This window comes from Branchiostoma lanceolatum, chromosome 3 (assembly GCF_035083965.1).
Source record: "Branchiostoma lanceolatum isolate klBraLanc5 chromosome 3, klBraLanc5.hap2, whole genome shotgun sequence".
Lineage (NCBI taxonomy): Eukaryota > Metazoa > Chordata > Leptocardii > Amphioxiformes > Branchiostomatidae > Branchiostoma > Branchiostoma lanceolatum.
Genome location: NC_089724.1, coordinates 18190370 through 18214700, shown reverse-complemented (window position 1 = coordinate 18214700; position 24331 = coordinate 18190370). Strand labels below are relative to the sequence as shown.

The 24331-nt window shown below is 39.8% G+C and overlaps 2 protein-coding genes across 7 annotated transcripts; one reads left to right on the top strand and one right to left on the bottom strand.

Annotated features, from left to right (window-relative positions):
* The first annotated feature begins 97 nt into the window (after nucleotides 1-97).
* On the top strand, nucleotides 98-9742 carry LOC136430775 (F-box/LRR-repeat protein 20-like). 2 transcript variants are annotated; one of them, XM_066421714.1, is made up of 15 exons: nucleotides 98-231; nucleotides 781-890; nucleotides 1535-1654; nucleotides 1970-2054; nucleotides 2551-2706; nucleotides 3008-3132; nucleotides 3482-3564; nucleotides 3777-3825; nucleotides 4273-4380; nucleotides 5105-5230; nucleotides 5716-5850; nucleotides 6096-6182; nucleotides 7594-7749; nucleotides 8184-8366; nucleotides 8877-9742. In XM_066421714.1, exons 2-15 carry the CDS (start codon nucleotides 795-797, stop codon nucleotides 8997-8999), a joined length of 1632 nt encoding a protein of 543 aa, XP_066277811.1. In that variant the 5' UTR covers nucleotides 98-231; nucleotides 781-794; the 3' UTR covers nucleotides 9000-9742. The 2 variants fall into 2 exon arrangements, with proteins under 2 accessions (XP_066277811.1, XP_066277812.1); XM_066421715.1 differs by having other exon boundaries at nucleotides 108-231; nucleotides 727-890.
* Nucleotides 9743-24279, bottom strand: LOC136430774 (C-terminal-binding protein 1-like). 5 transcript variants are annotated; one of them, XM_066421709.1, is made up of 7 exons: nucleotides 23865-24279; nucleotides 17850-18027; nucleotides 16103-16277; nucleotides 14171-14325; nucleotides 13716-13860; nucleotides 12981-13187; nucleotides 9743-12203 (listed from the first exon to the last, which is right to left on the bottom strand). In XM_066421709.1, exons 2-7 carry the CDS (start codon nucleotides 18006-18008, stop codon nucleotides 11455-11457), a joined length of 1590 nt encoding a protein of 529 aa, XP_066277806.1. In that variant the 5' UTR covers nucleotides 18009-18027; nucleotides 23865-24279; the 3' UTR covers nucleotides 9743-11454. The 5 variants fall into 5 exon arrangements, with proteins under 5 accessions (XP_066277806.1, XP_066277805.1, XP_066277809.1 ...); XM_066421708.1 differs by lacking the exon at nucleotides 23865-24279 and adding an exon at nucleotides 20527-20599 and having other exon boundaries at nucleotides 17850-17956; XM_066421712.1 differs by lacking the exon at nucleotides 17850-18027 and having other exon boundaries at nucleotides 16099-16277; nucleotides 23865-24268.
* Between the last annotated feature and the right edge of the window lie 52 nt (nucleotides 24280-24331).

Here is a 24331-nt window from a genome sequence, read left to right as displayed (position 1 = left end):
TTGTAGACATATAATCACTAATGAGTATTTACGGATAAATATGTCTATAAAGTCAATCAAATTACTGCCTTAAAAGTATCATCTGTCTACCCTTGTACCAAATGGACTAATCTAACAAAGAATGGAGTGAACTACTTTACTTCCGGTTTCTGAAATACAATATTTCTCGACAAGGCCAGGCCAAATCTTCCAGTTTTAAGTTAGCTTTTGTAAAGACAAGAATTATAACAGGTGAGATAACCTACTTTTTTGTAGTCGTGGTGATTCTAGGGTGCTTCTGACTCTTGTAAATTATAGATGAAGCTGTATGTTGTACAAGAAAGTCTGCTCCTGGCTGGAGCTGGTTTGCCACTACCAAGGAATTTTAACCTCCTTGCTGCTACCAAGGAGGTGTATGTTATAAAGGAGGTTTTATAAAACCTCATTGCTGCTACTAACTTTTACATCATACAAGTAGTACTTTTCAAATTCTGTTTCTGTGTTATCACAGAGTTTAGGCCACAGCAAGTATTGTATGCATGGCATCTTCTGCACACTCGAATTTGTGTGAAGCTCCTATGCAGCTACTACTAACATATGATTTGATCGTCAAATCAGATTGGTAAACTTGGAATATATATATATATATATATATATATATATATATATGTTACATATAACATAATCAGTATCATGATGGATTCGAAACCTTTGATGTTTATTTCAAGTGCATGACCTTGTTAACAGCGATTGGCAAAGGCAAAACAGCAACTGTCTTGGGTGTTGAACTTAATCTAACAGACTGGACTGTGAACATGGTGAGGAGTCTGACAGAGTCATGTCTGAGCTGTCTGGCCTGCAACCTACACTCCATCAACAGGGTGGGGCATTACCTAGCAACCAGACACAAGGTATTCATCTGTTGTTATGGCATTCGATACTAATGGTTACTTAGAACATGTTGTAACAGGTGTGACCGTGTCCGTTCCTTTCTGTAATATATGCACCATCATTATTTAAAAAAATGTAATTAAAAGCAATCTTTTTTCTTTAAGAAATTTGAGAAAAACTTGTTCAGTTGTTCTGATGGGGCAATAAAGACCAACACTGCTCAAGCGTGTAGCTTTCAAAATTTGTGATGGAATCAAGGAGAGCTATTAAAAAAAGGATATAAGCATGGCACTGAAGTAGAAAAGATTATAATTAAGTACTACGAAGAGTCAAGGCATACTGAGTAAATTTTGGTATGGAAAAGATCACATATTCATACTTAACATTTCACTTGATATTGGTATGGAGATCCATTACATCAGATACATGTATATGTGATAGTTTTTCCTCCTCACGTCTACTTGGAGAGTGACAAAAAGTTAGTGGTAAGTTGTACTCAGTATCAGAATTCAGATGATACAGACTCTCATATATGCATTTTATTTTCTGTTAGAAAAACACTTTTAATAAATGATGATTTTATAGGAAATTACTAATGTTCATTCATTGATACTGCTTCTTGTATAGTTGTACTAATAGTAATACTGTACTCTTGTCTGTACAGGAACTTCTTCTAGAATGGCTGGTATATCATGACAGACTGACACCTGAATACCTGCCACACATCACATATCACCTGTTTTCTTCTGGGCTCAGGACAGTCAACTTCTACAAGTGCCAACAGGTGATTACTAGTACACTTGCCACATGTTTTAACTGTTACATCGTCTGTGTAGTGACCCTGAGGAAGGTCTTGTCTTTAATACATTATTCTTCAGACATCTTGTAGCAAAACAGCTCTTTAGCAATTTCCTTGTACTAATTTGCATGGTATCATTGTTTTACCCATATTACAGAGCCGCTGGTTCATGTGCATTTATGTTATAGAAATTTAAAAATGAGGTACCAAATTCAGCAAAGTATGAGTCTGACAGAATTTCTCATTATCTTTACACTAACCACAGATAATGCAGAACGTTCCTCTTATTCTCCCATACAGGTAACTGATGCAGTACTAACACAGTTAGGCGACTGTGGCTGTAAACTGAGGTCTATCACCATTCATGGCTGCTTAGAAGTTACAGGTACATTAACCCTCTCCTGCTGACTCCTGTTGTAGATTATTTTACATTTAGATTTGCTTGCATGTAACAGCAGAGAAGAAGTTAACCTGTAATAACTTTCGATAGTGATGATAAAAATGAGTGAAACAAGAAACTCAAGGTATACTTGTCTTGTAGAACAGGCATTTCATTCGTTCTAACAATGGCTCAGCTGATCATGACAGATACAGGAGGAATTATCTTAATGCTCAAAATATCAAAATATTCAAGTACATACCCACCTTTGACAGTTTAAAATAAGTTTTCCTGTTCACCAGGTTTGTATGAAAGAGTACAAGCTGCATATCGGGACAGATTTATTTGTTGTAGCTGCCATCTTCTTGGTCAGGTTTTCATGAAATATATCTTAATGACTGGAACATTTTGGAAGAGTTCGAATTCAAGGATGGGCATGGCTACTGTGTCCGTCTGTTCCGGGTAGTTTTTGCCTGCCACTAGTTCAAACCTTGTTCTTCAGATGCAGGAATGGTCGCCTTGCTGCAGCAGCAGGATGAGCTGGAGCTCCTGGAGCTGAGGAAACTGCCTCACCTGGTCACAGACTGGGCACACGCTGCCATCTCACCTGTGTTAGAACACCTGGATCTCAGGGGCTGTACTTATGTAGATGCATCCGGTAAACACACTTTTCAATATTGAAAGAACATGTGTTGAAATGGCCATTAGTGTAAAACAGCAGAACCACATGAGCACAACGGTTGCTGTTGCTTTTTGCTGCATTCCATCACGCCGGCTTCCTTGGAGAAGAAGAGCCATTATGATAGCACCTTTAATTTGATTCACAATTTTGAACTAATCTAAGATCAATGTTATTTGATTTCTTTAGCTGCACTGAAACCTCCTTGGCTGCACTGAGAATCATAATTGATAGCCCTAACATCATGTTTAAAATTCTTTCTTTTATGCTACGCCCACAGCTGTGTGCAGAGTGGTCTCGACCAACCCGACCATCAGTACCATTATCCTGGCTCACTGCCATCGGCTGGGGGAGAACATCAACACTGTGGTGCAGCAGATAGCAGAGTCTCTCAACACCAACCTGGTGAGCTGTCCATGAAGGGATAAAAGATTCAACAAATGAATGAATTCATGACTCAATGAATGAATTCATGACTCAATGAATGAAATATTGTGTGTAAGATGCGTAGAGATTCAATCTGGGATGGGGTGTTTCAAACATATTTCAGACATGACCTTGCAGGACCTGGAACCTGGTTTCTAGTGTTATTTTTTCTTGGAATATTAGTAACACTAGAATACAATCATGTAATTTTGTTAACTCAGGTCTTGTCTTGGTGACTTTTACAAGAGATATCATCTTCATGTATTGTACATTGTATATGACAACAACAAAAATTGCTGGAGGTAAACTGTCTCTTCTTGTGTTTTAGGAACACCTGGATGTTGCAGGAGATCACTGTCTGTCAGACGCCAGCCTGACTGCCATAAGTACCCACTGTTCAAACTTGAAAAGGTGGGAAAAATTCTGTACCTCCATCAACTAATGCTATGTAACTTGTCATGATACATGATATATTATAGGGCTACTGGCATGTTTGCAAAGCAGCTTGGGTAAGGGTGTGAAGTCTGCCGTCTCTGATTGCCTTGTTATGTATACTGTATTATTCATCTTGAGCTAGCCCTTGACCCTTTCCATGATAACTAATGTATCATTCATGGTTTTAGTCTGAACCTCCATGGTTGTAGGAGGGTGACAGCAGAAGCTTTACAAGAGGTGAGATTTACATTGAAATGATAATCATTAAAGCATGCTGTTAAATGCAATTTAATAGCTGTTAGATGCAATCAGCAATTCTTCTTTTTGTATTTCATGAGCTGAGGGGGGTAGTTCTGCTGTAGTCGACATGTAGTCTTCAATGTGACTTTAATATTCTTGCAGAATATTTGGCTTTCCAGCTGCTGGTATCATTGGTAGTAAACTGCCAGGTGCCATGTACAATTGGAGAATACTACTCTCACTGACAGTATGCAGTTCTGTTACAGTTTCTGGATCCCGACTTATTAAAATATTGTAGTTTGAATTATTTGCTCTATGGTGATTTTTCAGGAAAGCAATTAGAAAATTGGGTTATACTTTTTAGCTGATGTGACAACACTGCAAATGTCCGCTGTCTTCTGTACAACTGTATACATTCACACCGCTTCAACTGTTTGTGTGCAGCTGCTGGTGTCCTGTCTGCATCTCCAGAAACTGGACCTGTCCTACTGCTACCAGGTGACCACTCAGACGGCTCCACACATCTTGTTCCACCTGCCGGAGAGACTACAGGTATGTTACACCAGCATGTGTTGGATCACCGCTTTGCCATCAAAGGAAGGTGAAAGGAGGTTGGAAATCCATGTTCATGGTGTCATGAATTTTCTGTGAAGTCATCGCAGGCAAAACCACTGGAAACATTGCAAAATTAACAGTATGTTACAACAGGTTTTTATACAGCTCACAGTTGATAGATATTTGTTACCCATTTTGTGAAGGTAACCTCAAATAACAAAGAAACTTTTCACTCTGATTTAAGTTGCATGAGATGTCATTGTCTGACAGTGTGTAACTGTGGCTATTAATTAGGTATTCCTATCTTTATATATACTATTAGCCCTGATATTGCTGTGAATTTGTCTTGGGGAACTGTGAGAAACCTATCTCAGTCTGCAACATTTGTTCAGTGTCAAGCTTTCCCAAAAGTAAAAAAAAAAAGTAACTAACTTTAAACATGCAAGATTAAACATAATAAACAGGGTATCTCTTTGACATGTTTGAAACTGTTAAATTTATCATCATACCATGAGCATGATTTGATTCTCTATTTTCAAAGTCTGTCAGACTTGTACCATTTTAATTTTCTTGCAGGCCCACTAAATGCTATTTGGTACTGCAGGCTCACAAGCACATGCTTGTGCATCCTCTGTTGGATCTACAGTTTCATCTGTCTCTATGATTATTTGTACCAACACACCGCCATGTGACTATCTAACAATGATTCTCTTCTCTACAGTTCCTATCCCTGTGTGGTGTACAGCTGCCCTACCCACAGACACTGGAAGGGCTGACCAAGCTGCGTAGACTGGAGGAGCTGGTGTTGTGTGGCATCTCCAACCTCACAGTAGAGGTGATGGACATGGTGAGTGAGGTGGGGGGTTGGAAAGTTCTCCTTGGTAGTCAAAATATGCCACCAATTTACACTTTTCCACCATTTTAAGGCGTGTACTACATGTAGCACTACCAATTCAATGGAGTTTGATTTAAAAACCTCCTCCCTACAACAATTTGGGCTTCTTTTCTACATTTTCTACTCATATATTAAATTCTTCTACTGTTGCAAGTGCTATATGCTATATGCTGATACAGCCACTGCTTCAACTAGGGTTCAATGACTACTTCTATCCATTACAACTACTAGACTAAATACAACTACTACTACTACTGTAGTACCCCATGTACTACTTTTAATTCAATCTATTACTTTTCTTCATAGTCTGAGCAAGAGGAGAAACATGAATTCCAAGATCAATTTTCTTTAATCTTGGTGAATCCATTTTGATACAATCCTTTCACCTGTGACACTACCTCATCAGTAGTATCTTATATGACTTTGATGTTCTCCAGCTTCTGCCCAAGGTTGGAGGTAGTCTGGTGCACCTGGACCTGAGTGGCTGTACTGCAGTGGACGATGTCCTGCTGAAATCTGTGTCTGCCCACTGTGTCAACCTACAGAGACTAGTGCTCTCCTTCTGTACACAGGTCTCACACCACTATATAACATTGTCATTATATTGTTCAGTCTCGACGACACAGGCACACTTTTGACTAGGTTGTGGATAGTTTCATCAGGTTGGTACATGTAGGTCATTGGAAAATAATGTTCTTGTGACTTCCTTACATACAATATTGCCACCATTACTCTAGCAGTACAACTGAGGCAGTAGAACAGTAATGACAAACAGACGACAGTACTGAGTTAAATGAATGTTATCTTCCCCCTACAGGTCACAGGTGTGACCCTCCTGCCCATATTTGAAGACTCAGAGAGAGCACAGAACATCACATGTCTCATCTTCACCGCATGTGTATCTGTGGGTATTGGGTGAATATACTAGTCTAGTCATAAATACTCTATTGTTTTGGTCTACAAAGGTACATGCACATGCACATGGGTAATACAGCAGTACAGGAGTGGTGGCATATTTGATGGCTAGAGGGCCATAAACACAGCCCTACCAGGCTTCACCAAGATAGATCCTGGAACTAAACAGGATGACACTCAAGCTACCAGATACTTAGGAACAAAAAATTTACAGAGGTCAATGAGGGCATGCTTCTCAGCTAAAATGATATTTCAAATATATGTCATTGTACATTGTATTTAGTCTTTATGGGGGCTGTATTACCACTGCAATACCACAAAAACATAAATCTGCAGTTTGAAAAAAAACAACATCGTAACTTGACGAATGACAGAATTACAGGACATACTGCTAGCAACAATTACAAGTGACTAAATCCTATCAGTGTCCAAATACATGATTGTTCTACACAATCACGGTGGTAAAATTCATGCTCAGAAACTGTCCAGCCGAATTCGAACGCTGTTCCATGATGTTCGAAATGACTTAATCGATCCGAACGCGCGTTCGATCTGGGGTCACCTGCAGTCATTGCTTGTCTTTGCTGTAAACCAACACGGTCGGGTCCCTTTCCCAAATCAGGAGAAAAACTACTTCTTTCAGGAATTTTACCTGTTTCCTGGAGAGTATATCTATGCGGGGACTTTGTTGTGGATACCTAACATATGTAACAAGGCTGCCGGCGTCGTTTTTACTGACCTTGGATATTAGAAGGATTATTTACGCCCGTGTCAATTACCCCCTCTCCTTATCCGTGGGGCATGACATGCGTTCAAACATCGTAAAGGATCAGCTTGAAAAAGCGGCAACCGTACCTTATTTGTGGCTCAAAATGACCGTAACGGTTTTCCCAAGGTTTGTGTTTTTGGGATTTTTAAACAATGGCCTTGATTTTGAATTATTGGCAATTGAGTGCGAAAAATGTAAAAAAAATGCCATTTTTCAACAGATTTGTCGATATTAACTATACTTAGAAACAGAAATTGAAAAATCCCAAAAACGCAAAGTTCCGTTTTGTTCCTGGTTGACGAAAAATATGAAAATATGAGATATTCGTTGATATTTGAAGCCTGGCCTTTGCGATGTGTGCCTGAAAAAACGGGCTCCCTAAAACCAGAGAATTTACGTGTTCGGGAGCAAAATAAAGAAAAATCAGTTATTCAGCACAAAATTGCAACATTCAAAGTTTGTAAAATCGCTAATTTCGTTTTATTTTGGAAAGATTTTCCTGTCCCCAATATATTGTTTATTTACAAAGGTTTTGCCGTTAGCCAAAATGTTGCCTCGTGTAACCCGATACAGACCACCGTGAATGTTTGAATTGGTTATGTTTTAACAGAGAAATTCTATTGTTCTACAGATGTCTATGGAAGTATTGCAGGTGATAGCATCCAACTGTGTCAACCTGGAGAGGTTTCATGTTGCCGGGCTTGCTGACGTCAAGGATGACCTTCTCCTGACCTTGGCAAGCAACTGCTCCAAGCTCAAGAACGTGACTTTTAAAAGCTGTAATCAGGTGCGTACTGGGTAGTAGTGGTATATAATGTGAGTCAGGAGCAATGAGGTGTTTGGGCGGATAGGTCACTGGAACTGTTTGAGGTTGAAGCAAGGAGGTAGGCGGGTAGAAGACAGAACAAGCATTTTCGGAGTTGTTTTGAGTTGAGCAACCTCTTCACTGTGAAAACTGCAAAGATTAAACCAAGGCAAAATTTGTAACATTTACAAAACTATCAAAATACAATGTTAGAGTTCATTCAAGAACTACAAGACAGTTTCTTGATGATTTTTTAATACTGCTGAAGTTCTTTTTAGATCCCCTTACTAACTTCTTATATCAAGTACCAGCTGCCTGATCTTGTATATAGTTGTAACCAAAATCAACTTCCTGGCAAAAGGTAGCCTCAGCAGGAAAAACGTTAAATGTGGTTAATCATGATAACTATTTTCCAGCTGACGGATGCCTCGGTGTGCGAGCTGTCCCGTTGCTGCCCGCTGCGGGAGGTTGTCCTGTCCGGGGTGCGGAGCTTGACCGACAGGAGTATCCTGAGCCTGGCCAACAGCTGTCAGCACCTGGACTGTGTGTACGTGTCCGGCTGCACCCAGGTGACCAGTGCAGCTCTCAGGTATCTCCAGGTGAGACCACAGATATTCAGAAATCATGGTTGCAACTGGTGCTCAAAATGACTACAATCAATGTGCTACAGGTACCTGTGCATTCTTGTAGGCACATTTATGGCACAATTTTGGGAATAGGTCCTTGACTCAGAATTTAGATGCACAAAAGAAAATTTGGGTGCACAACATGAAATAAAGTAAAATGTCACCAAAACCTGCCAACATAGTTTCGAGCTTTGAAAAATTGTGAACCAAAATTCTACGGCTTAGAAATTTTAAACATCGGCATGGTTGTTTTTTCTGACACTAGAGTGTCAAAAACATGATTATTGCTTGTGAACAATTACCTTTAATATGTAACCCTACACAAATACCAAGGTCACCCACTATCAAAAAAAAAGTCCAAAGAGTGCATATGCACCCGGCATTTCCGGCCCTGCTGTTACAAAACATGTGCTTTTCTTAGCATCTGCTTTTATCTGGTATTTGGTTGCCATGGACGTAACTTTGCTTTGTTTTCCCCTACAGGACTGTTGTGTGAAGAGAGTCCACATTCAACACAAGACCCCCAACATGGATCCCAACCAGCTGATGGCTAAGAACCTGGACACAGGGGAGTACCTCCGTGTGGACCAAATGGCTGTCAGCTGATGTGGACAGAAGTTGACCATGTCATTATATTTTGACCATTATGCCATCATATTTGATGGAAGAGAAAAGCTACAGAGCCAGTCTATATCCCAATTAAGAAGAGGGCTGTTGCGCACTAAGTTTGTACAGGAAGGCTGTACAATATACCAGTGTGGGCATGGTTTGATGGGGCATACATGTACAGGACAGGATTGAGGCCTGCGATACAGCAAAACCAAGTATGGACTAACGTTAGCGTACATACTTGCTTCAAAACGAACAGTTGTTCTTTTTAAGTGACCCTTTGGAACAGCCGGCCTACATATCCATGAGTCGCAAACAAAAATGTTTGTTTTTATAGTACAACAGGAGTCACGCCTTATGAATTAGCATGCAGATTTTAGGACAAGTGCGAATCTGCTGTGCTTGTTCTCTCTACCGTCACTTGCATTCCAGGGGAACCTGAACCTTGTACAACATGACTGCTGGCAGCATGTACTGTCAAACAATGCAGCTATTACCAAACAAGTTTGCACAGCTGTAAGTAGGTGACTGGTGTTATCATGGTTTTTGTATGTTTAAGAAATGCACGTTTGACAGGAATGTGATTTTTGTGTGGACAGTGAGAAAAGTTTGACTGTTTGTGTGGTTGTATCTCCTCATAGTTTTTCCATACATTGAGAATTTTTCGTGTTACAAAACAATGAAACAAGCAACTGAAGTATTAGGCAACTGTAAATAATAAAGACACCACAAACACAAAATATTGTAAGCAAGATTTCATTGTAGACTTCCTGAATGTAACAAGCTTGTTTTGGACCCTTGCAGTGTCCCCATACCAATAGGTTATGCTTGCATAATCAACAGATGAATTAACAAAATGCTAGTAGCTTTTAAGTACGGTACATTACTAACTCAATGCTATTAACAAAAACTTAAGTACTTTGAAAACAAAGGCAGATGGATACAAAAAAGCTGCTACAGTCAAAGGTTTGTCCTTCAATCTGGAATGATATATTCCTTGCATAAGTTTTTTAACTCAACAATGTTAAAACATAAATCTGATTAATGATATGTGGAAAACAACATGCAGTGTGGTTAATTGAATAGCTATTCAACAAAACTGGTATCAACAGCAGGAAGCATGGCATTGGTTAGCAAATACACAAACAATCTATTGACAAAAACGTATTATGAAAAAACATGTAACATAAACTACATCTGTTAGGAGACACTTCTGTCTTTGCTACATATTTGTAATTCTTGGCTATCCCAATTTATTGTGCATTTTAAAGGCATTTAGGTCCTCTGCCAAGTTTTCAATTAAAGGCATTTGATTTGTCAGTCTCAAAACCAGGCCTGTCCACAGCCACCAAACATTTATTCATATGCACAGCTTTACCCAAGGACCTGATTCTGAGACTGTACTTGGAAGGAAAATTTGAAGTCTAACACTTACAGCATACATCTATAGCATCAAGACTGTACCACACTTTAAGCCACGCCAATGTAACTCCTTTATTCTTGCGACAAAATATGACAAGTAAGCTGATGCATTTTCTTGCTAGAATACTTCCCTATTTCATTTGACTCAAACACCCTGAAATATGAATGGTAATTTGTATGGCCTTAGCTGACAATAACATCCTCCAAAACTGAAGACTACAGTCTGAGGCACATGTAAAGAGAAATGGCTAGCTTTCCTCCCAATATAGTCTAAAACCTTTAACTCTATAACAAGCTAAATATTTTACGAGGTATCAAAAGATGTGTGAGGAAAAACAAAGGTTAAGTATTCCTACTTGTAACAGAACAGCTATTTTATGACATCCAACCTTATTCAGAATCTGACTTTACTAGAACCACTGTACAGTAAGGTTGAGCAGGCTCATGGGAGAACCAAAGATGAGTAATACATGATGTAGACAAAGACCAGACCTGCACCGAAAAAATATGTCTGTATTTACATGGCACACGATGACTGTCACTGCTATGTTTGACACTGAATAGTTACGATTGTGACTAGCAAATTCACTGTTATTCCCCCTGTTGATTGGAACGGTGGCTGCGTGTACTTACAGATATCACAAACTACCGTAGATGCACAGCATAGACAATCTACCTAAAGAGGTGAGAAAATAGTCTTTACTACCTAATCTATGTCACTGACAGACATTCATTGTCTGAAATACTCTAGAAAAATGTTACAGAGACGAAAGTCACTGACAAATGGCTGTGACAAGAAAGATGTCACTGCCGAAAGGGTCAAAGTTTGTCCTGTTCCTCTGAGACAGTTGGAAGTTCACCAGTGGATTGTACACAAACAGTAAGACCGTCTCCAGTTCTGTTGCACCGGCCTGTTTGAATGGCTGTGTAAAGGGTCCATAACATCTGCACTTTGCATCTGCTGCCCCAACCTTTGACTGATGGATCAAGTTCTGTTAGACCTTGTGGAAGAGAGACTATGGGAGCTCAACTAGCTAGCCTCCTCTACCTTCTGGAGGCTGTGGGCGGTGGCAGCAGGGCTGCTGACGTGGGGGGAGTGGGCAGGAGGGGGTGCTGTTGAGTGGGGGACGACTGTCTCTGCTGGGGGTGCCGGTGGTGGGATCGACACGGGGATGGGTTGGGGGTATCCACGGAAACTGCCGCCGTTCACCTCGGGTGGATGGGCCTCGGGCGGCCACTGCTGCGCTCCGGGCGTCATGAAGTACTCCTTGTTGACACAATTACGCAGGCTGTCTGGGATCCGCCCGGTAATGGCGCGCCGAATCTCGCCCGCGGCCGTTTCCCTCATCTCCTGTATGCTCTGGTCGCTGTAGAATGCAGAGTGTGGCGTGCAGATCAGGTTTGGGGCGTCGGACAGCGGGCCTTCCCTCCAGGTGAACGGTTCGTTTTCGTGCACGTCCAGCGCCGCTCCCCGCAATCGCCCATCCTTCAGCGCCGCTGCGAGAGCGTTTTCATCAACCAGCCCGCCGCGTGCTGTGTTGACAAGAAAGGCACCCTGGCGCATCTGTTTGATAGTGAACTCGTTGATGAGGTGGTGGTTGTGTTCGTTAAGCGAGCAGTGCAGCGTCACGCAGTCGCTCTGGTACAGCAGATCCTGCAGTGTGTAGACACGGGTCAGGCCCAGGGCCTTCTCGATACCATCAGGCAGGTAGGGGTCGTAGAAAATCACATTGAATCCAAAGGCCTTGGCCCTTTGAGAGACGGCAATTCCGATTCGACCTGTAAAATGTCAATGAAACTTATTAAAATCTCTATATAACTTTTTCAAAAGAAAGTTTTATGAAAGACAATCCTCTGTAGACCATAAATTTGATGGAAAAGTTAAAAATTGTTTTGCCCAGTGTCAGAACAATTACAACATTCCCTTAAAGGAGTCCTGAAGTCCAGAGGGGGGAGTTATTTTCCAATGGATGGTAATTTTAGGAAGTAGAAATGAATACTTTTTACAGTATACGATAAAGTACCCACTAGTCCCGTGCACATACAAAAGCACTCCAGGGGAACCCTATTCTACACCTAAATTCCCCAGGTGACCCTCAGCCTATGTGTTTTTTTACAATGTGCCTGACAATGCCTGACAAAAGTTAGATTACAAAAAGAATGTCAGGGTGGTTAAGAAAAACACGTCTTGCTATGTGTTCTTTAATATCCTATTAACAATTTGCCTTCTTATTGTGCTTAACCACCCTCATTTACGCCGAAAATACCCACGTTTCAAAATGTCTGTTTACGCATAGGGAATATACTAGTAGGGTCTGCAGGGGTTTAGTGAGTATCATATTGTTTTAAAAAACACACCTTGTGTATTCACCATAAGCTGAATTCTGTACAAAGTCGGCTGATTATGTATTGATTGATACATAATCTAGTCGAAAATAACACCGCCTTCTGGAGTTTAGGACTCCTCTAAATGCCATAGTTTCAAGAAGAGCTCACACATGCTGACAACTATGGCTCACAGCAACAGTAGTGGAACTCAGAAATCAGTCCTCTTACCAAGCCCAATGATCCCTAGCGTCTCTCCGCGGATTCTGGCGGCACCCTGCGCGGCGTCCCGGACCTGCTCGCACCCAGAGATCTTCTTGCCCTCCTTCAGCATCTCTGCCAGCCAGAAGATGCGGCGGTACAGGTTCAGGATGTGACACACCGCACTGTCTGCAACCTCCTCCACACCGTACGCAGGCACATTGCACACAGCCACACCTGGGGACAACAGAAGTCACCAGGGCTCACACACACACACACACAGGGCAAATATATTTCAGCAGCATTTCTGACATATTCTAGTGGCATTTCTGAGAATTTCACCTGAATATCTTTAATTGTAAGACTTACACTGTTGAAATCCATTACAATTTGTCTAACTTGAATTATGTTAATCCTATTAAGACAATACAGTATTAGCAATTTTGAGAGGATTGTGATATGGCCCTGTAACAGATAAAAACATGACTTTTTGTCTTTGCATGATTGTTGAGTCCATGTATGTCCATTGGGTTTGCATATTTCAGCAATATGAAACAAGAACAGTAATATTTCAAAACACCTATTTACACCAATAACAATCACAATTTGCCTTTAAAATAACTTTTTCCATGTAGTTAGGTTTCCTTCTGTACAGCTGATCTCCCATACACATGTGCTACTCAACAAATTCAAAAAATCCATGTATCATTTTTGGCAATCCAACTTTTATCATCTGCAAGTTCCAATTCTCAGAGAATGTCTCACCAAGCTCTCCAGCCGCCTTGACGTCCACGTTGTCATAACCGGCACCGATCCGGACGATGACACGGAGTGCTTTGAACTTCTCCAGGTCTTCTCGGGTCAGCGTGATCGTGTGGTACATCATGGCGCCAAACGCTTCATTCAACACCTGCAGACAGCAAGAAATCAACATGTTATGTCCAAACGTAAACCTATAAATCTACACAAAGCACACCATTTCTTTTACGAGGAAACCATTTAGAATCTTAATGTCCTCCTTACACAAATATAACCCATTTTTCTACAGACCATCATGAACCTGAAAAGAACATTAAAATCTATACATCAGAAGAAAGGGAAGTCATAGCTAATATTGTTGAAACTTGAATTTCCTGTGTAAAGAAAATCCAACTTCTCAAACCAAATTCCTGGACAGTCACAGCAATGAACTTCATACGTCTTAGAGCTGTAGCAGTCACCTTCTCATGGATCTCTGTGGTGGACTGAGCGTCACAGAAGGCAACGGTGGCCACGTCCTTTAGGATGGGCATCTCCACCGAGCAGTCTCGGCCGTCTAGCAGCGCCACGAGCGGGCGCGGGTGTCTGGGTCCATTCATTGTAGATGTACGTGTACCTAAGGGATAGAGGGCTCGCAGGTTACCTACAGATACTGGTCTGTACCATTCTTCAAATGTAGCAACTCCTAGAAGTTATTTGAGCATATGTTATAAGGTATGAGATACAATGTATGCCTTTATCACATTACCTACAAAAAATATAGAATCATGCAACATGGCTCAAGTATCATTTTTGGGAATAGGGGCACACGTGAACAAGCTAAAAAATTAGGTGCATAAGAAAAATTTAGGGTTCACAACACAGAATTCAGTAGGATGTCAGCAAAACCTAATTACAAATCTTACTGGCTTTCTCCGAACTAACTTAAAAGATTTTATCATTTTTTTCTGACACTTAGGCGACACCAATTTGATTTGTAGGTTCTCAGATTTTTTTCAGAAAAAATATGGAGCGACAGGGGGAAAAAAAAGATTCTGGGTGAATATAGGGGCTTGTATAACATAAAGAACAATATGATTATTCAATTGCAAGTTTTCAGCTTAAAAAAAAAACACTCTATGGCAGACAACCAACTCATCCCTACAATCATAGAGTAGATGCACCTGTTGGTTAAAAATGATTAAAAGTACCATCTCTTAATCTGTCATTCATGAAAAAACTTCTACTTCTACTAAACATTGAAGATAAAAACATTGGCAGACAAACCTGATTAAAGGCATTTAGGATATTTTGCTGTACCAGAAAATTGTTGAATGGCTTTATAGTAATGTAGTGATTAAAAATTTCCTGAAAGAGAGGCGTTGTGATTTTTTTTTGATCTGGAAAAAAAATAATTCAGAGAACCAACAAATTGAATTGGTGTGGCCTTAAAGGTCAAAAATATGCTCAGCTGTATTACTACTAGTGTGCAATAGTACCTTTAGTTTAAGTACGTAATCCTACACAAATTTCTAGGTGCACCCACGTGCACCCAGATTTCGAGCCGTGGTATGTTGTGCACGTAGTGAACAATACAGCAACAATAATATCAAGAAGACCGCAATCTTACTTACTAATATCAGTATTAATCTTCATATGGTTAACATTCTTCGAGTAACACACCCTTACTTATACAGATCAAAATCTATCTAGGAATGTAGAATACAGCATGAACAATATGCGATGAGGATAAAATAGGACTTAACATCAAATAGTACCAAATAGATAAAATCCAATTTGTGAAAATATGCAATGTTAAAAAGATTAACACAGAATGGGAAGAAATTCACTCTGAACAAATGAGATGGACTTGACTCTTGACTGAACTACTGAAATACATGGTATTACATTTAAATCAATTTCAAAATGAATGTTACCAAAAATATATGGAGCAAGAAGGCAACCATTAGCATCACTGTCTCTTCATCATTCCATTAGAAACATGGGGAAGGGCAGACTTGCGAATTTCCCCTCTACTTTATCTATCCTGCCTACAACAATCTAAAAATCCTCTATGAGTCTATCCAATTTTTTTGAACATCATTACCCTATGATTTAAACTGAATAACTGCCCTTCCAATTTTTAGTGGAATAATCCATAGCAGGGATGTTCCATGATTCCATGAGCAGCAAACCTGGCAGCTTTTTTGTTTGTTTCTCTTGCCATAAGTACCTTTAGCACGACTATGAAAAGGTCATTTTACACCACCAGGAGTCTTCACAAGGACAACATGGAAGGACCCTGTCTGAGGAACACTAAAAAACTACAAAATACAAGATAAAACACCACAACTTACACACACACCACCACGGGACCTCCAACAAGACAACACAGAGCTAGGTCCTGTACCTACTTCCAGCAGTCCTATCGGTTACTCGCTGTTTCTTGCTCTTTCGAACTTTGTCCGAGGACTTGGTAGGGGGCGTTGGGAGGCGGATGCACTGTGGGGGGTCAACGGCAGGATCGGCGACGGGAATGTCACCTTCTCGTTTCTCTCCACCACAAAAGTGGGCGCTGCACACTCGGAGCTGCAGGAAAGACTCAGTTAGCATGGTGGTAAAGATTTACTTCAAATATAACTTATCATAAGGCATGTTTTCCAAACTAAATCTCCATTGAAACATCTGCTTTAAACTTTCACTAAAACACAGAATTTCATCATCAAACCTCTCAATCAATTGTGACTGCTCTAAACTGACCTAAAACAAGTACATCACCAAAACTGCACCCCCAGCTCACAAAAAAATAGCTGGCCTAGATAGATATACTATGTACAATAACATTGATAAGCCTTGTCTAAAATTACTGTCAAGATAAAGACTTATTTGTAATTGTAGATACATAAACTGTCAACTGAATATACCCATTTGCTGATACTGTTTCCACAGAAAAGAGTTTAAAAATGTAGTATATCTGAAGCTTTGTAAAGCTTATAAGTATGATAAAGCACCATAGCCATTTGTATGGGACTAAATCAATGTTACTTTCAAGGTTCATATAAAAAAATACTAACATATTTCCTAATACCTGCACAGATAATAATAGTGAAATCACATTATCATTTGTCAATGACTCCTTTTTGTTTGTTTTAAAAGCCTTTCCTAATATTCTCTGCTTTCTTTGGAAATGCTCTACGTTTGACAGGACTGACATCAAAGGAACACATCAAAGAATCCCCAAAACAACGGTATGTGACTGTCCATATATGGCAGACCCCTCCTCATAGTCTCATCTACATTATCCCATGCATGAACAGATTGAAAATAGGAACTCCGCAAATTCAATCAAAAATCTAAAGCCAAGTCATTTACATATATCCCTTTGTCAAGGTTGTGTGTATATTGCAGTTGACCTCTCCACAAGAAAAGGTATTACTCAAGTTGACTTGCTTGTTCACATGTCAAACAACAACATACATGTACATTTCAAACACACAAGTAAGATATATGCCTTCCATTGCCCTCAGACATAAAGGAAGGCTACACAAGAAATGTTGCCTATCTCTCTGAGGAGTGTGCTATCCTACCTGCAGAGGAAACCATTAGTGTGGACATCACATGGCTGTTTGTCAGAAAAGTGTGACAATATGTCATGATCATCAAAAAGGTAGACGTGATTAGAAAGTGGATCAATGTTGATACATGGGTTATCAAGAGTTCAGACAAGCCCAGGATCACATGCATTATGATGCATAGTCAATAGCCATGTCTCACAGCCAGAGACATAGGTATCTATCTCAATCTGTTACCATGGCCATTCAGCAGCCTCTAAAGGGCCCCTGGAATACGGTTTACCAATTGGCAATAACTACTCGGCAACCAAGACTGGGATACACTAAACTTGAAGAAATACCAGGTAAAACTGATGGCAAATCTTTTAACATGCTAAAAGTTTGGATTTGAGGCATTTTCCCCCAGCTCATTTATCATTGCAATAATGATCACTTGTGAATTAACTGTGTACAGCGTGTTGTAACAGGTACAAGTACGTTGAGTCATTTGTCACTCAAAGATTTCTTGTAAGAACAGCAGAGAAGAATGGAGCATACAAGACAGAAGTAAATGTTAAGTTAACGTCACAGCTGAGACTTGGCATTTTACCTGGGACACAAGTGTCTCCTCCGTTCTACCGATGGCCTCCAACCACTTCTCACGCAGCACGGCAGGCTTCTTGGGGACACGGTAAAAGTGCCGTGGGTCGTCAGAGCCTTTGTAGCGCGAACGAAACTTACAGTTAGGAAACCCACATGTTGTAGGCATGTCCAAAAGGCACCAAACCCTGTGGTATCAGAACCCAAACCGCAAAACAGAAAGCAGACATTCCAAAGAAATAGGTTGAAGAAACGGTATGTCCGAACAAAAGGGCAGAAAGACAGGCAGAGAATGTGTTAGTAGTACAGGGCAATCGCTGCTATTGATATTATCATATAATTTGGTCCATATTGGTACAACAATTTTTCTATATCTTTATCAAAGCTTATGAAAGCCAAATATTTTTACATTTTCAAACTGATCAATGTTCATTTTGCAGGTGAACATTATAAAATCAGCTCTTTTTGACCTAATGTACACTTTCAAAACACTAGTTTGTAATACAGAGCCTTTTTCTTGATGCACATGTATTGTATAGGCACAACATTAAAAAAACTACAAAGGCTAATGTACTACATATTAAACATACCATATATCAAGGGTTTGCGACTTGGGTGGGTATCAATCATGAAAAAATTCATGAAAATTCAATAGTTATGTTTTCAATTATCCTGTCTGCAAACAAATGAATGGCAAGAAAAACAAAACCTCCTCCACTTAGAGTCAATTCCATGTCACCGAGAGGGTTTTCAGATGATATTGCTAATAAGTTTGAACAATTTTAGAGAAAAGACTATTTCAGTCAAAATAATTCCAGACCATTCAAACAATTAGAAATGAAAGTTTGAACATGTTTGAACTCATCTTTATATTTTGGAAATAGTATGAAAGTATTTGCACAAATATCTCTTTATTTAGAACAATTTCCAAACATCTGTGTCATTGTTTCACTGTTGGAATATGTTCCAACATTTTGTATCATTCTCAAAATGGTAGATTTGGGTTATTGCCCCCATAAAAGTAGGTGCTAATCACGCTCTATTGTCTGCCTCTGTATATTTTTAGATTTCACGTCTGGACACTGGCAACTCTTTTGTTTTGAGGTGTCTGTGTATGGCACCTAGGCCTAATCCCCTGTACTTTGAAGGGATGTGTGAATTGGCCTGTTCCCAGCCCACTGACCCAGTTATACCATTTTTGTAGAATGTTGGAACATGTTCAAACAAATGATCAATCTATGTTGCAACAGTTTAGAAACTAATACAAATAATGTGTTCAATGTTGGAAATTTGTTTAACCTGTTGGAACACAGCAGAAAATATTTAGAACATCAAATGAATGTTGGAAATTGTTCTTAACAGTTACTTATCTGACATAGATTGTTACAAAGGTTTTGTAAATGTTAGAACAAAAGGCAACAAACACCCTCTCGGTAATGTGGAATCGACTCTAGGTAGTTGAACATAATGGTGTTTTCTGTGGGGGAAAATGAAAAATTCAGATTGTGTGCAATCATGCCAGTGCCAGACCACTTCCTGTTCAGAGTGCTTCTTCAATCTTGTAAAACAATAATTTCCCCTTTCAGGAGGCCTGAACATGCATAATTTTCACTTCAAAAATACCACAGAAAGGGGACCCATTTCTAAAACAATGCTTGTTCACTCATACTTCTGCAGAAAAAAAAAAGAGGTTCTTCCAGATTTCCTGAATAACGTTCTAAATACAGTACTGACCCTCCGTAAAAGATCATTCTGAAATTCAGCATAGGAAATAGAGCCTAAATCTTATCAAATTGCTTCACATATCCACTGTACTTATTCTGTTCTTCTGTCATTGCCTACCAGCCCTGATATGGTACATGCAATCAAGGTTAGTATCAGACACAGTGACACTGGTGCACTGTAATTTGGATACAATAATATCACTTCACAACATTAATAAGGGAGTAAAGCAACTAAAATACATGCATATACAGAGGGACATACACCCAAAACAAACTTATCCAGGCTGTATTGGTGCTGTCAGTCTCCTGCTATCTAAATGTTTATTTACTTGACTAACTTGGAAAGACACAAGAAATCTTTTCTATCATATAAATTTAAGGGCAAAGGCTGCACTGAGCATGTATAACACACAATTTGCAAATCCATGCTGTGAACTGACTGTATACTAACAGTGATACAGTCAGTTCACAGCATGGATTTGCAAATTGTGTATCTCTAGTGCTGCATAGGAACCTCACATAGATCCCTACAACAACATTCATCCGTTATGTTTTACACTTCTGGAGATTTGTCGGACTTGGATGAGCGAAGGGAGAGAGAGGGCATTCAGGGCAACTATGGTAAACACTGGCATGGGAGGGGTTGCTGAAGCTCGATATACATCTTACATCGGCAGCTGTCCATGGCATGTTTTTGTATTACTGAGAAACATTAACTATCCTTACTAAACATCATTGTTTATGAGTAGCTAGAGTAATCTAAAATGAACAATCTGAACACAGAGGAGGACTTACAGTATGAAAGTGTGAGAAAGTGACTCTGCAATATGTGTGTGATTCAAGACATTACAGGGCAATTTGGATATTTGCACCTCCAAAACAGCTTTAAATTAGTTAAGAAGAGACACACAATATACTTATGCTCTAGCTACATGTCACAGCATTTTTTAAGTGGAAAAATACTTCTGGCTGCTATAAGATATCCTCCCTGTTGCAGGCCCTGTTGCCTCTGTTCTTTCATAGTTTGTGTTCTTCCAGTGATCCCATCAGTTGACATTTGACACTGAATAAGGTGCAGCCAACAAACTATGATTCACAATCACAGAGTAAACTTTGAGCCGGTGAACAATGGTGGGTGTGGCTTTCTACAGGTCAGTTGTGTTCCAGGACTGGGTGTTGCTACATGTACGCTTACATCATTCTTTTGAACCAGTCACATGAAATAATCAAGCATAGCATGAAGCAAGGACAATACCTACGTAATAACTACAGAATGATCTTGGCCTATAACTTTGTTGGAGTATATCACAACTGTATGCCAAGAAAAAGATTCAATCAGTTCTCTACAATAATAGTTGAACTGATTGAATGATTAAACGACACCGGACAAGACGGTTATTTTGCAGTGACAATGCCAATTTTTTTTGTATTTTCATACACATACCCCTACAGCAGGTATGCCCAAATACAATTTCAAATGAAACTCAAACAAATGCTCTGTGCAGTGGCAAAAACAAAACACCGCAAACATTCTAAGATCTACAGTACCAGCTCAGAAAAGGATAGGAACAGCCAAAATTACAAATACCAGATTCATCAATACAGGATAAAGGTGTATGTAACTTTGTTTTTCACCGGACTATCAAAGAGTGAAACCTCATTATCACCAAGTTAAATAGGGGCAGTGCCAAATCCTCACTAACTAGCCAACTTCAATCATTTGTCGATTTGATATGCAAAGGTCAGAGTGGGTCTGAGTCGCTAAGGACGGACACATCCCTTGATGGATCATGCAATATAAACCTAAACCAGTCACCATCGCTAAGCAGCATCCCTGCAAAGCTGGTGTGTTACGCCAGAAGGTGGTTATTCCAGTTTAACAACGCCCATCTGAATTCTAACCTTGGTTCAAAATGTCACGAGTAACACCACTGACTGAACTACAGTCAAATGACAAAATCATGGCAGATTAATGGCACTACCATATAATGTGGTAGTGTGTGTAAAGAGAATGGAAGTCATAGTTACACAATTGTCATATTACCTTGTTAGTTTATTTAAATCAAGTGTTTAAGGGCAAAATAGTTTTTTCTCACGAGACACTAATAACACTAACAAGTATTGTCATGAAGGTCGTTCTAGACGACTTCACGATTTAACACGTCAACTCCACACACCACTGTTCTACAAGTTACAACTGCCTCTGTCAGACAGCAGGTGTGAAATCAAGATTGGTGTTTAATGTGAACACACACACCACCATTACACAAAATTTGACATCTGACTTTGCAATCAACGTTTTAACTTTTTGATATAAAAATCAAGGCAGGAATTTGAATCTGAGAGATATGAAATCTAGCCTAACTATATTACCATTGTGGAAAATGACTCTCTTGGGACAAATAAAATACACTACTTTATGATAGTTTATCATATGATCTTTGACATGTACACTGTTGCACTAGTTGATGGCAACACATTATCATATACTAGACTTGAAGACAAGTTACAGACCATAGCATCTTATTTCTCTATGCACCTCCCAAGGTGATGCCTTTTTCAGAGTGTTGATGCATTTTCAAAGCCATCTTTAAGTTTAATGACACAAAATTGGTTCACTGACGGACAATGAGAAATGACTTCTAAATTGAAATACACAATGTGTTAGAGCAACAAGCACTGACCTGGACTCTGGACTCAAGAAAACCCTTCTACTTTTTCTAGAAATCATTATCTTGAATTGTTAGTTCGTCTGCAAACGAAGCAGCTTTATCAGACTTGTTCCTTCCACTGACTTCTTGAATTGGGCACATAGTTCCCATTTTCCCGTATTCCACAAGGGGACAGATAGTGAGATACAAACACATGTAGTTAAGATGCTTAATTCCTGTACAAGCCAAATTTTTGCCAAAAAACAACATCTTTTCCCCTCAACATAAATGTAAACAAAAAATAGCACATTCTTGAGTCACTTTGTTTATGATACTCAACCCGCTAAAGGAGTCATAGCTGCATATCAGTACTAGCAAACAGTCAAACACCTCAAACTTGTTTACCTTATTACTTCTGCTTGACTAAAGAAAAGAGACCCAACTGCAATTATTTTACCCCTGTATGATTTCAGTTTTACTACAGTAGTAAAACGAGTACTAGTAGTAGTACTAATCAATCACATTTGTCAACTAGTCTACTTACTTGTTTCTGTGATGTTCAAATTAACAAAATCATGATAAAAGAATGAAAATACCTATTAACAATTGCATATCACCTATGCTGAATCATAAACATAATCAATGTCAATGTTTACACAACAAATTGTTCTCAGACTTCTCGTCACAATTGTTTGAAACACATGAAATCAGTGTAATAACTAGCAACAGGCTGACATGGACACCAGCAATTGCTGCACAGACACATGCACAATGGAGGGACCCCCTGCGAAGTATGACATACTTGAATCAGGGCAACCACCTAAACCCCACCCACACATCCACCAACCATTTCTCAACTACACCAAAACTTGCCAGAATAAACTATCCAGGCTGTAGTTCTTGTATGTTTCATTTCATCTGCTCTAACCTGAAAGTAATGAGTGTCTACTTTTCAACGTCATACCTCTGATTCGGCTAGTTCAATTTGAGCACTTAGCAGCCAACATGGCCAGGCCGACCCCCTGCGAAGCTTCGACCATAGTGCTGAATCAGGGATGAAAGTGCCCCGGCCCCGCCTCGAGCAGCGCGAAAATATCCCCACAAACACCCACAAATCACCTCCCTACGCCTTTCCTACAACTCCTCTACACATAATCTTACTGTCAACAATATATCTGTGGCCTCCGCTTGGAGGTGATTTTGAAAACTTGTCCGGATTTCCTCAGCAAAATTAGCAAAAGTATTGGAGCGAGAGCTACCATGGACGTGGAGACCCCCCGCGAAGTCCTTCCATGTACTGGAAGTTGCCACAATGTTGCATTTCATTGTTGTGAGTCGCATATATACCGGAAAACGGGTGCTGAATCACAAACTTCAACTAAATATCATCACCTAAGGGGACCGTGGTCAACTAGACATTGAATAATCAATAAAAACATGCGGGATTCTTGTAAAAATATGATTATTTGGGACTTAATTTAGTAGGTCGTCAGTAAGACTTGTGACAGTACTTTCACTGCACAACTCAGCCCGCCGAATTTTGGCTATATTACCTAGATTCCACAAGCAGCGAAAAAAAGACACACACAGGGGATATCTAGAAAATGTCCAGCCTACATCGTTGTAATTATCTAAAATGTCAACTCTAACCTTTGTCACTGGGCAGGAAAGCGAAGCCGTTTTTTCAGCCACCCTGCAGAATCGTAGCTGGTCGCAGCACGCCTGGCTAGCACCACGCGCTGGGGGAGACAATGGGCCGCATGCGTCCAGCCGGGTACGCAACCACGGGGACGCGCTCTTTTCCTCAACAATAGACGGGAGTCGCTTCTCGGGGCTTCTCCTGTCCACAGATAACGCCAGGAAAACGTCAGAATTTGAAATAAATCTTACACTCGACCAGGAGACAGCTCGTAAGACTGAGATCAATATGATGATCGACGGCCAAACATCGGTTTCAAAACGAGGCTTGTCAATCGATAGTTTGTGCTTTTTCTCGAATAATGTGCAAAAATATCAATAAGATTATAACATTTATGCACAAAAACGTATTTTCTTTCAAAATTATACTTCATTACGGACCAAATATCAAAACTTATTGGTTTTATATTTTTATTGAG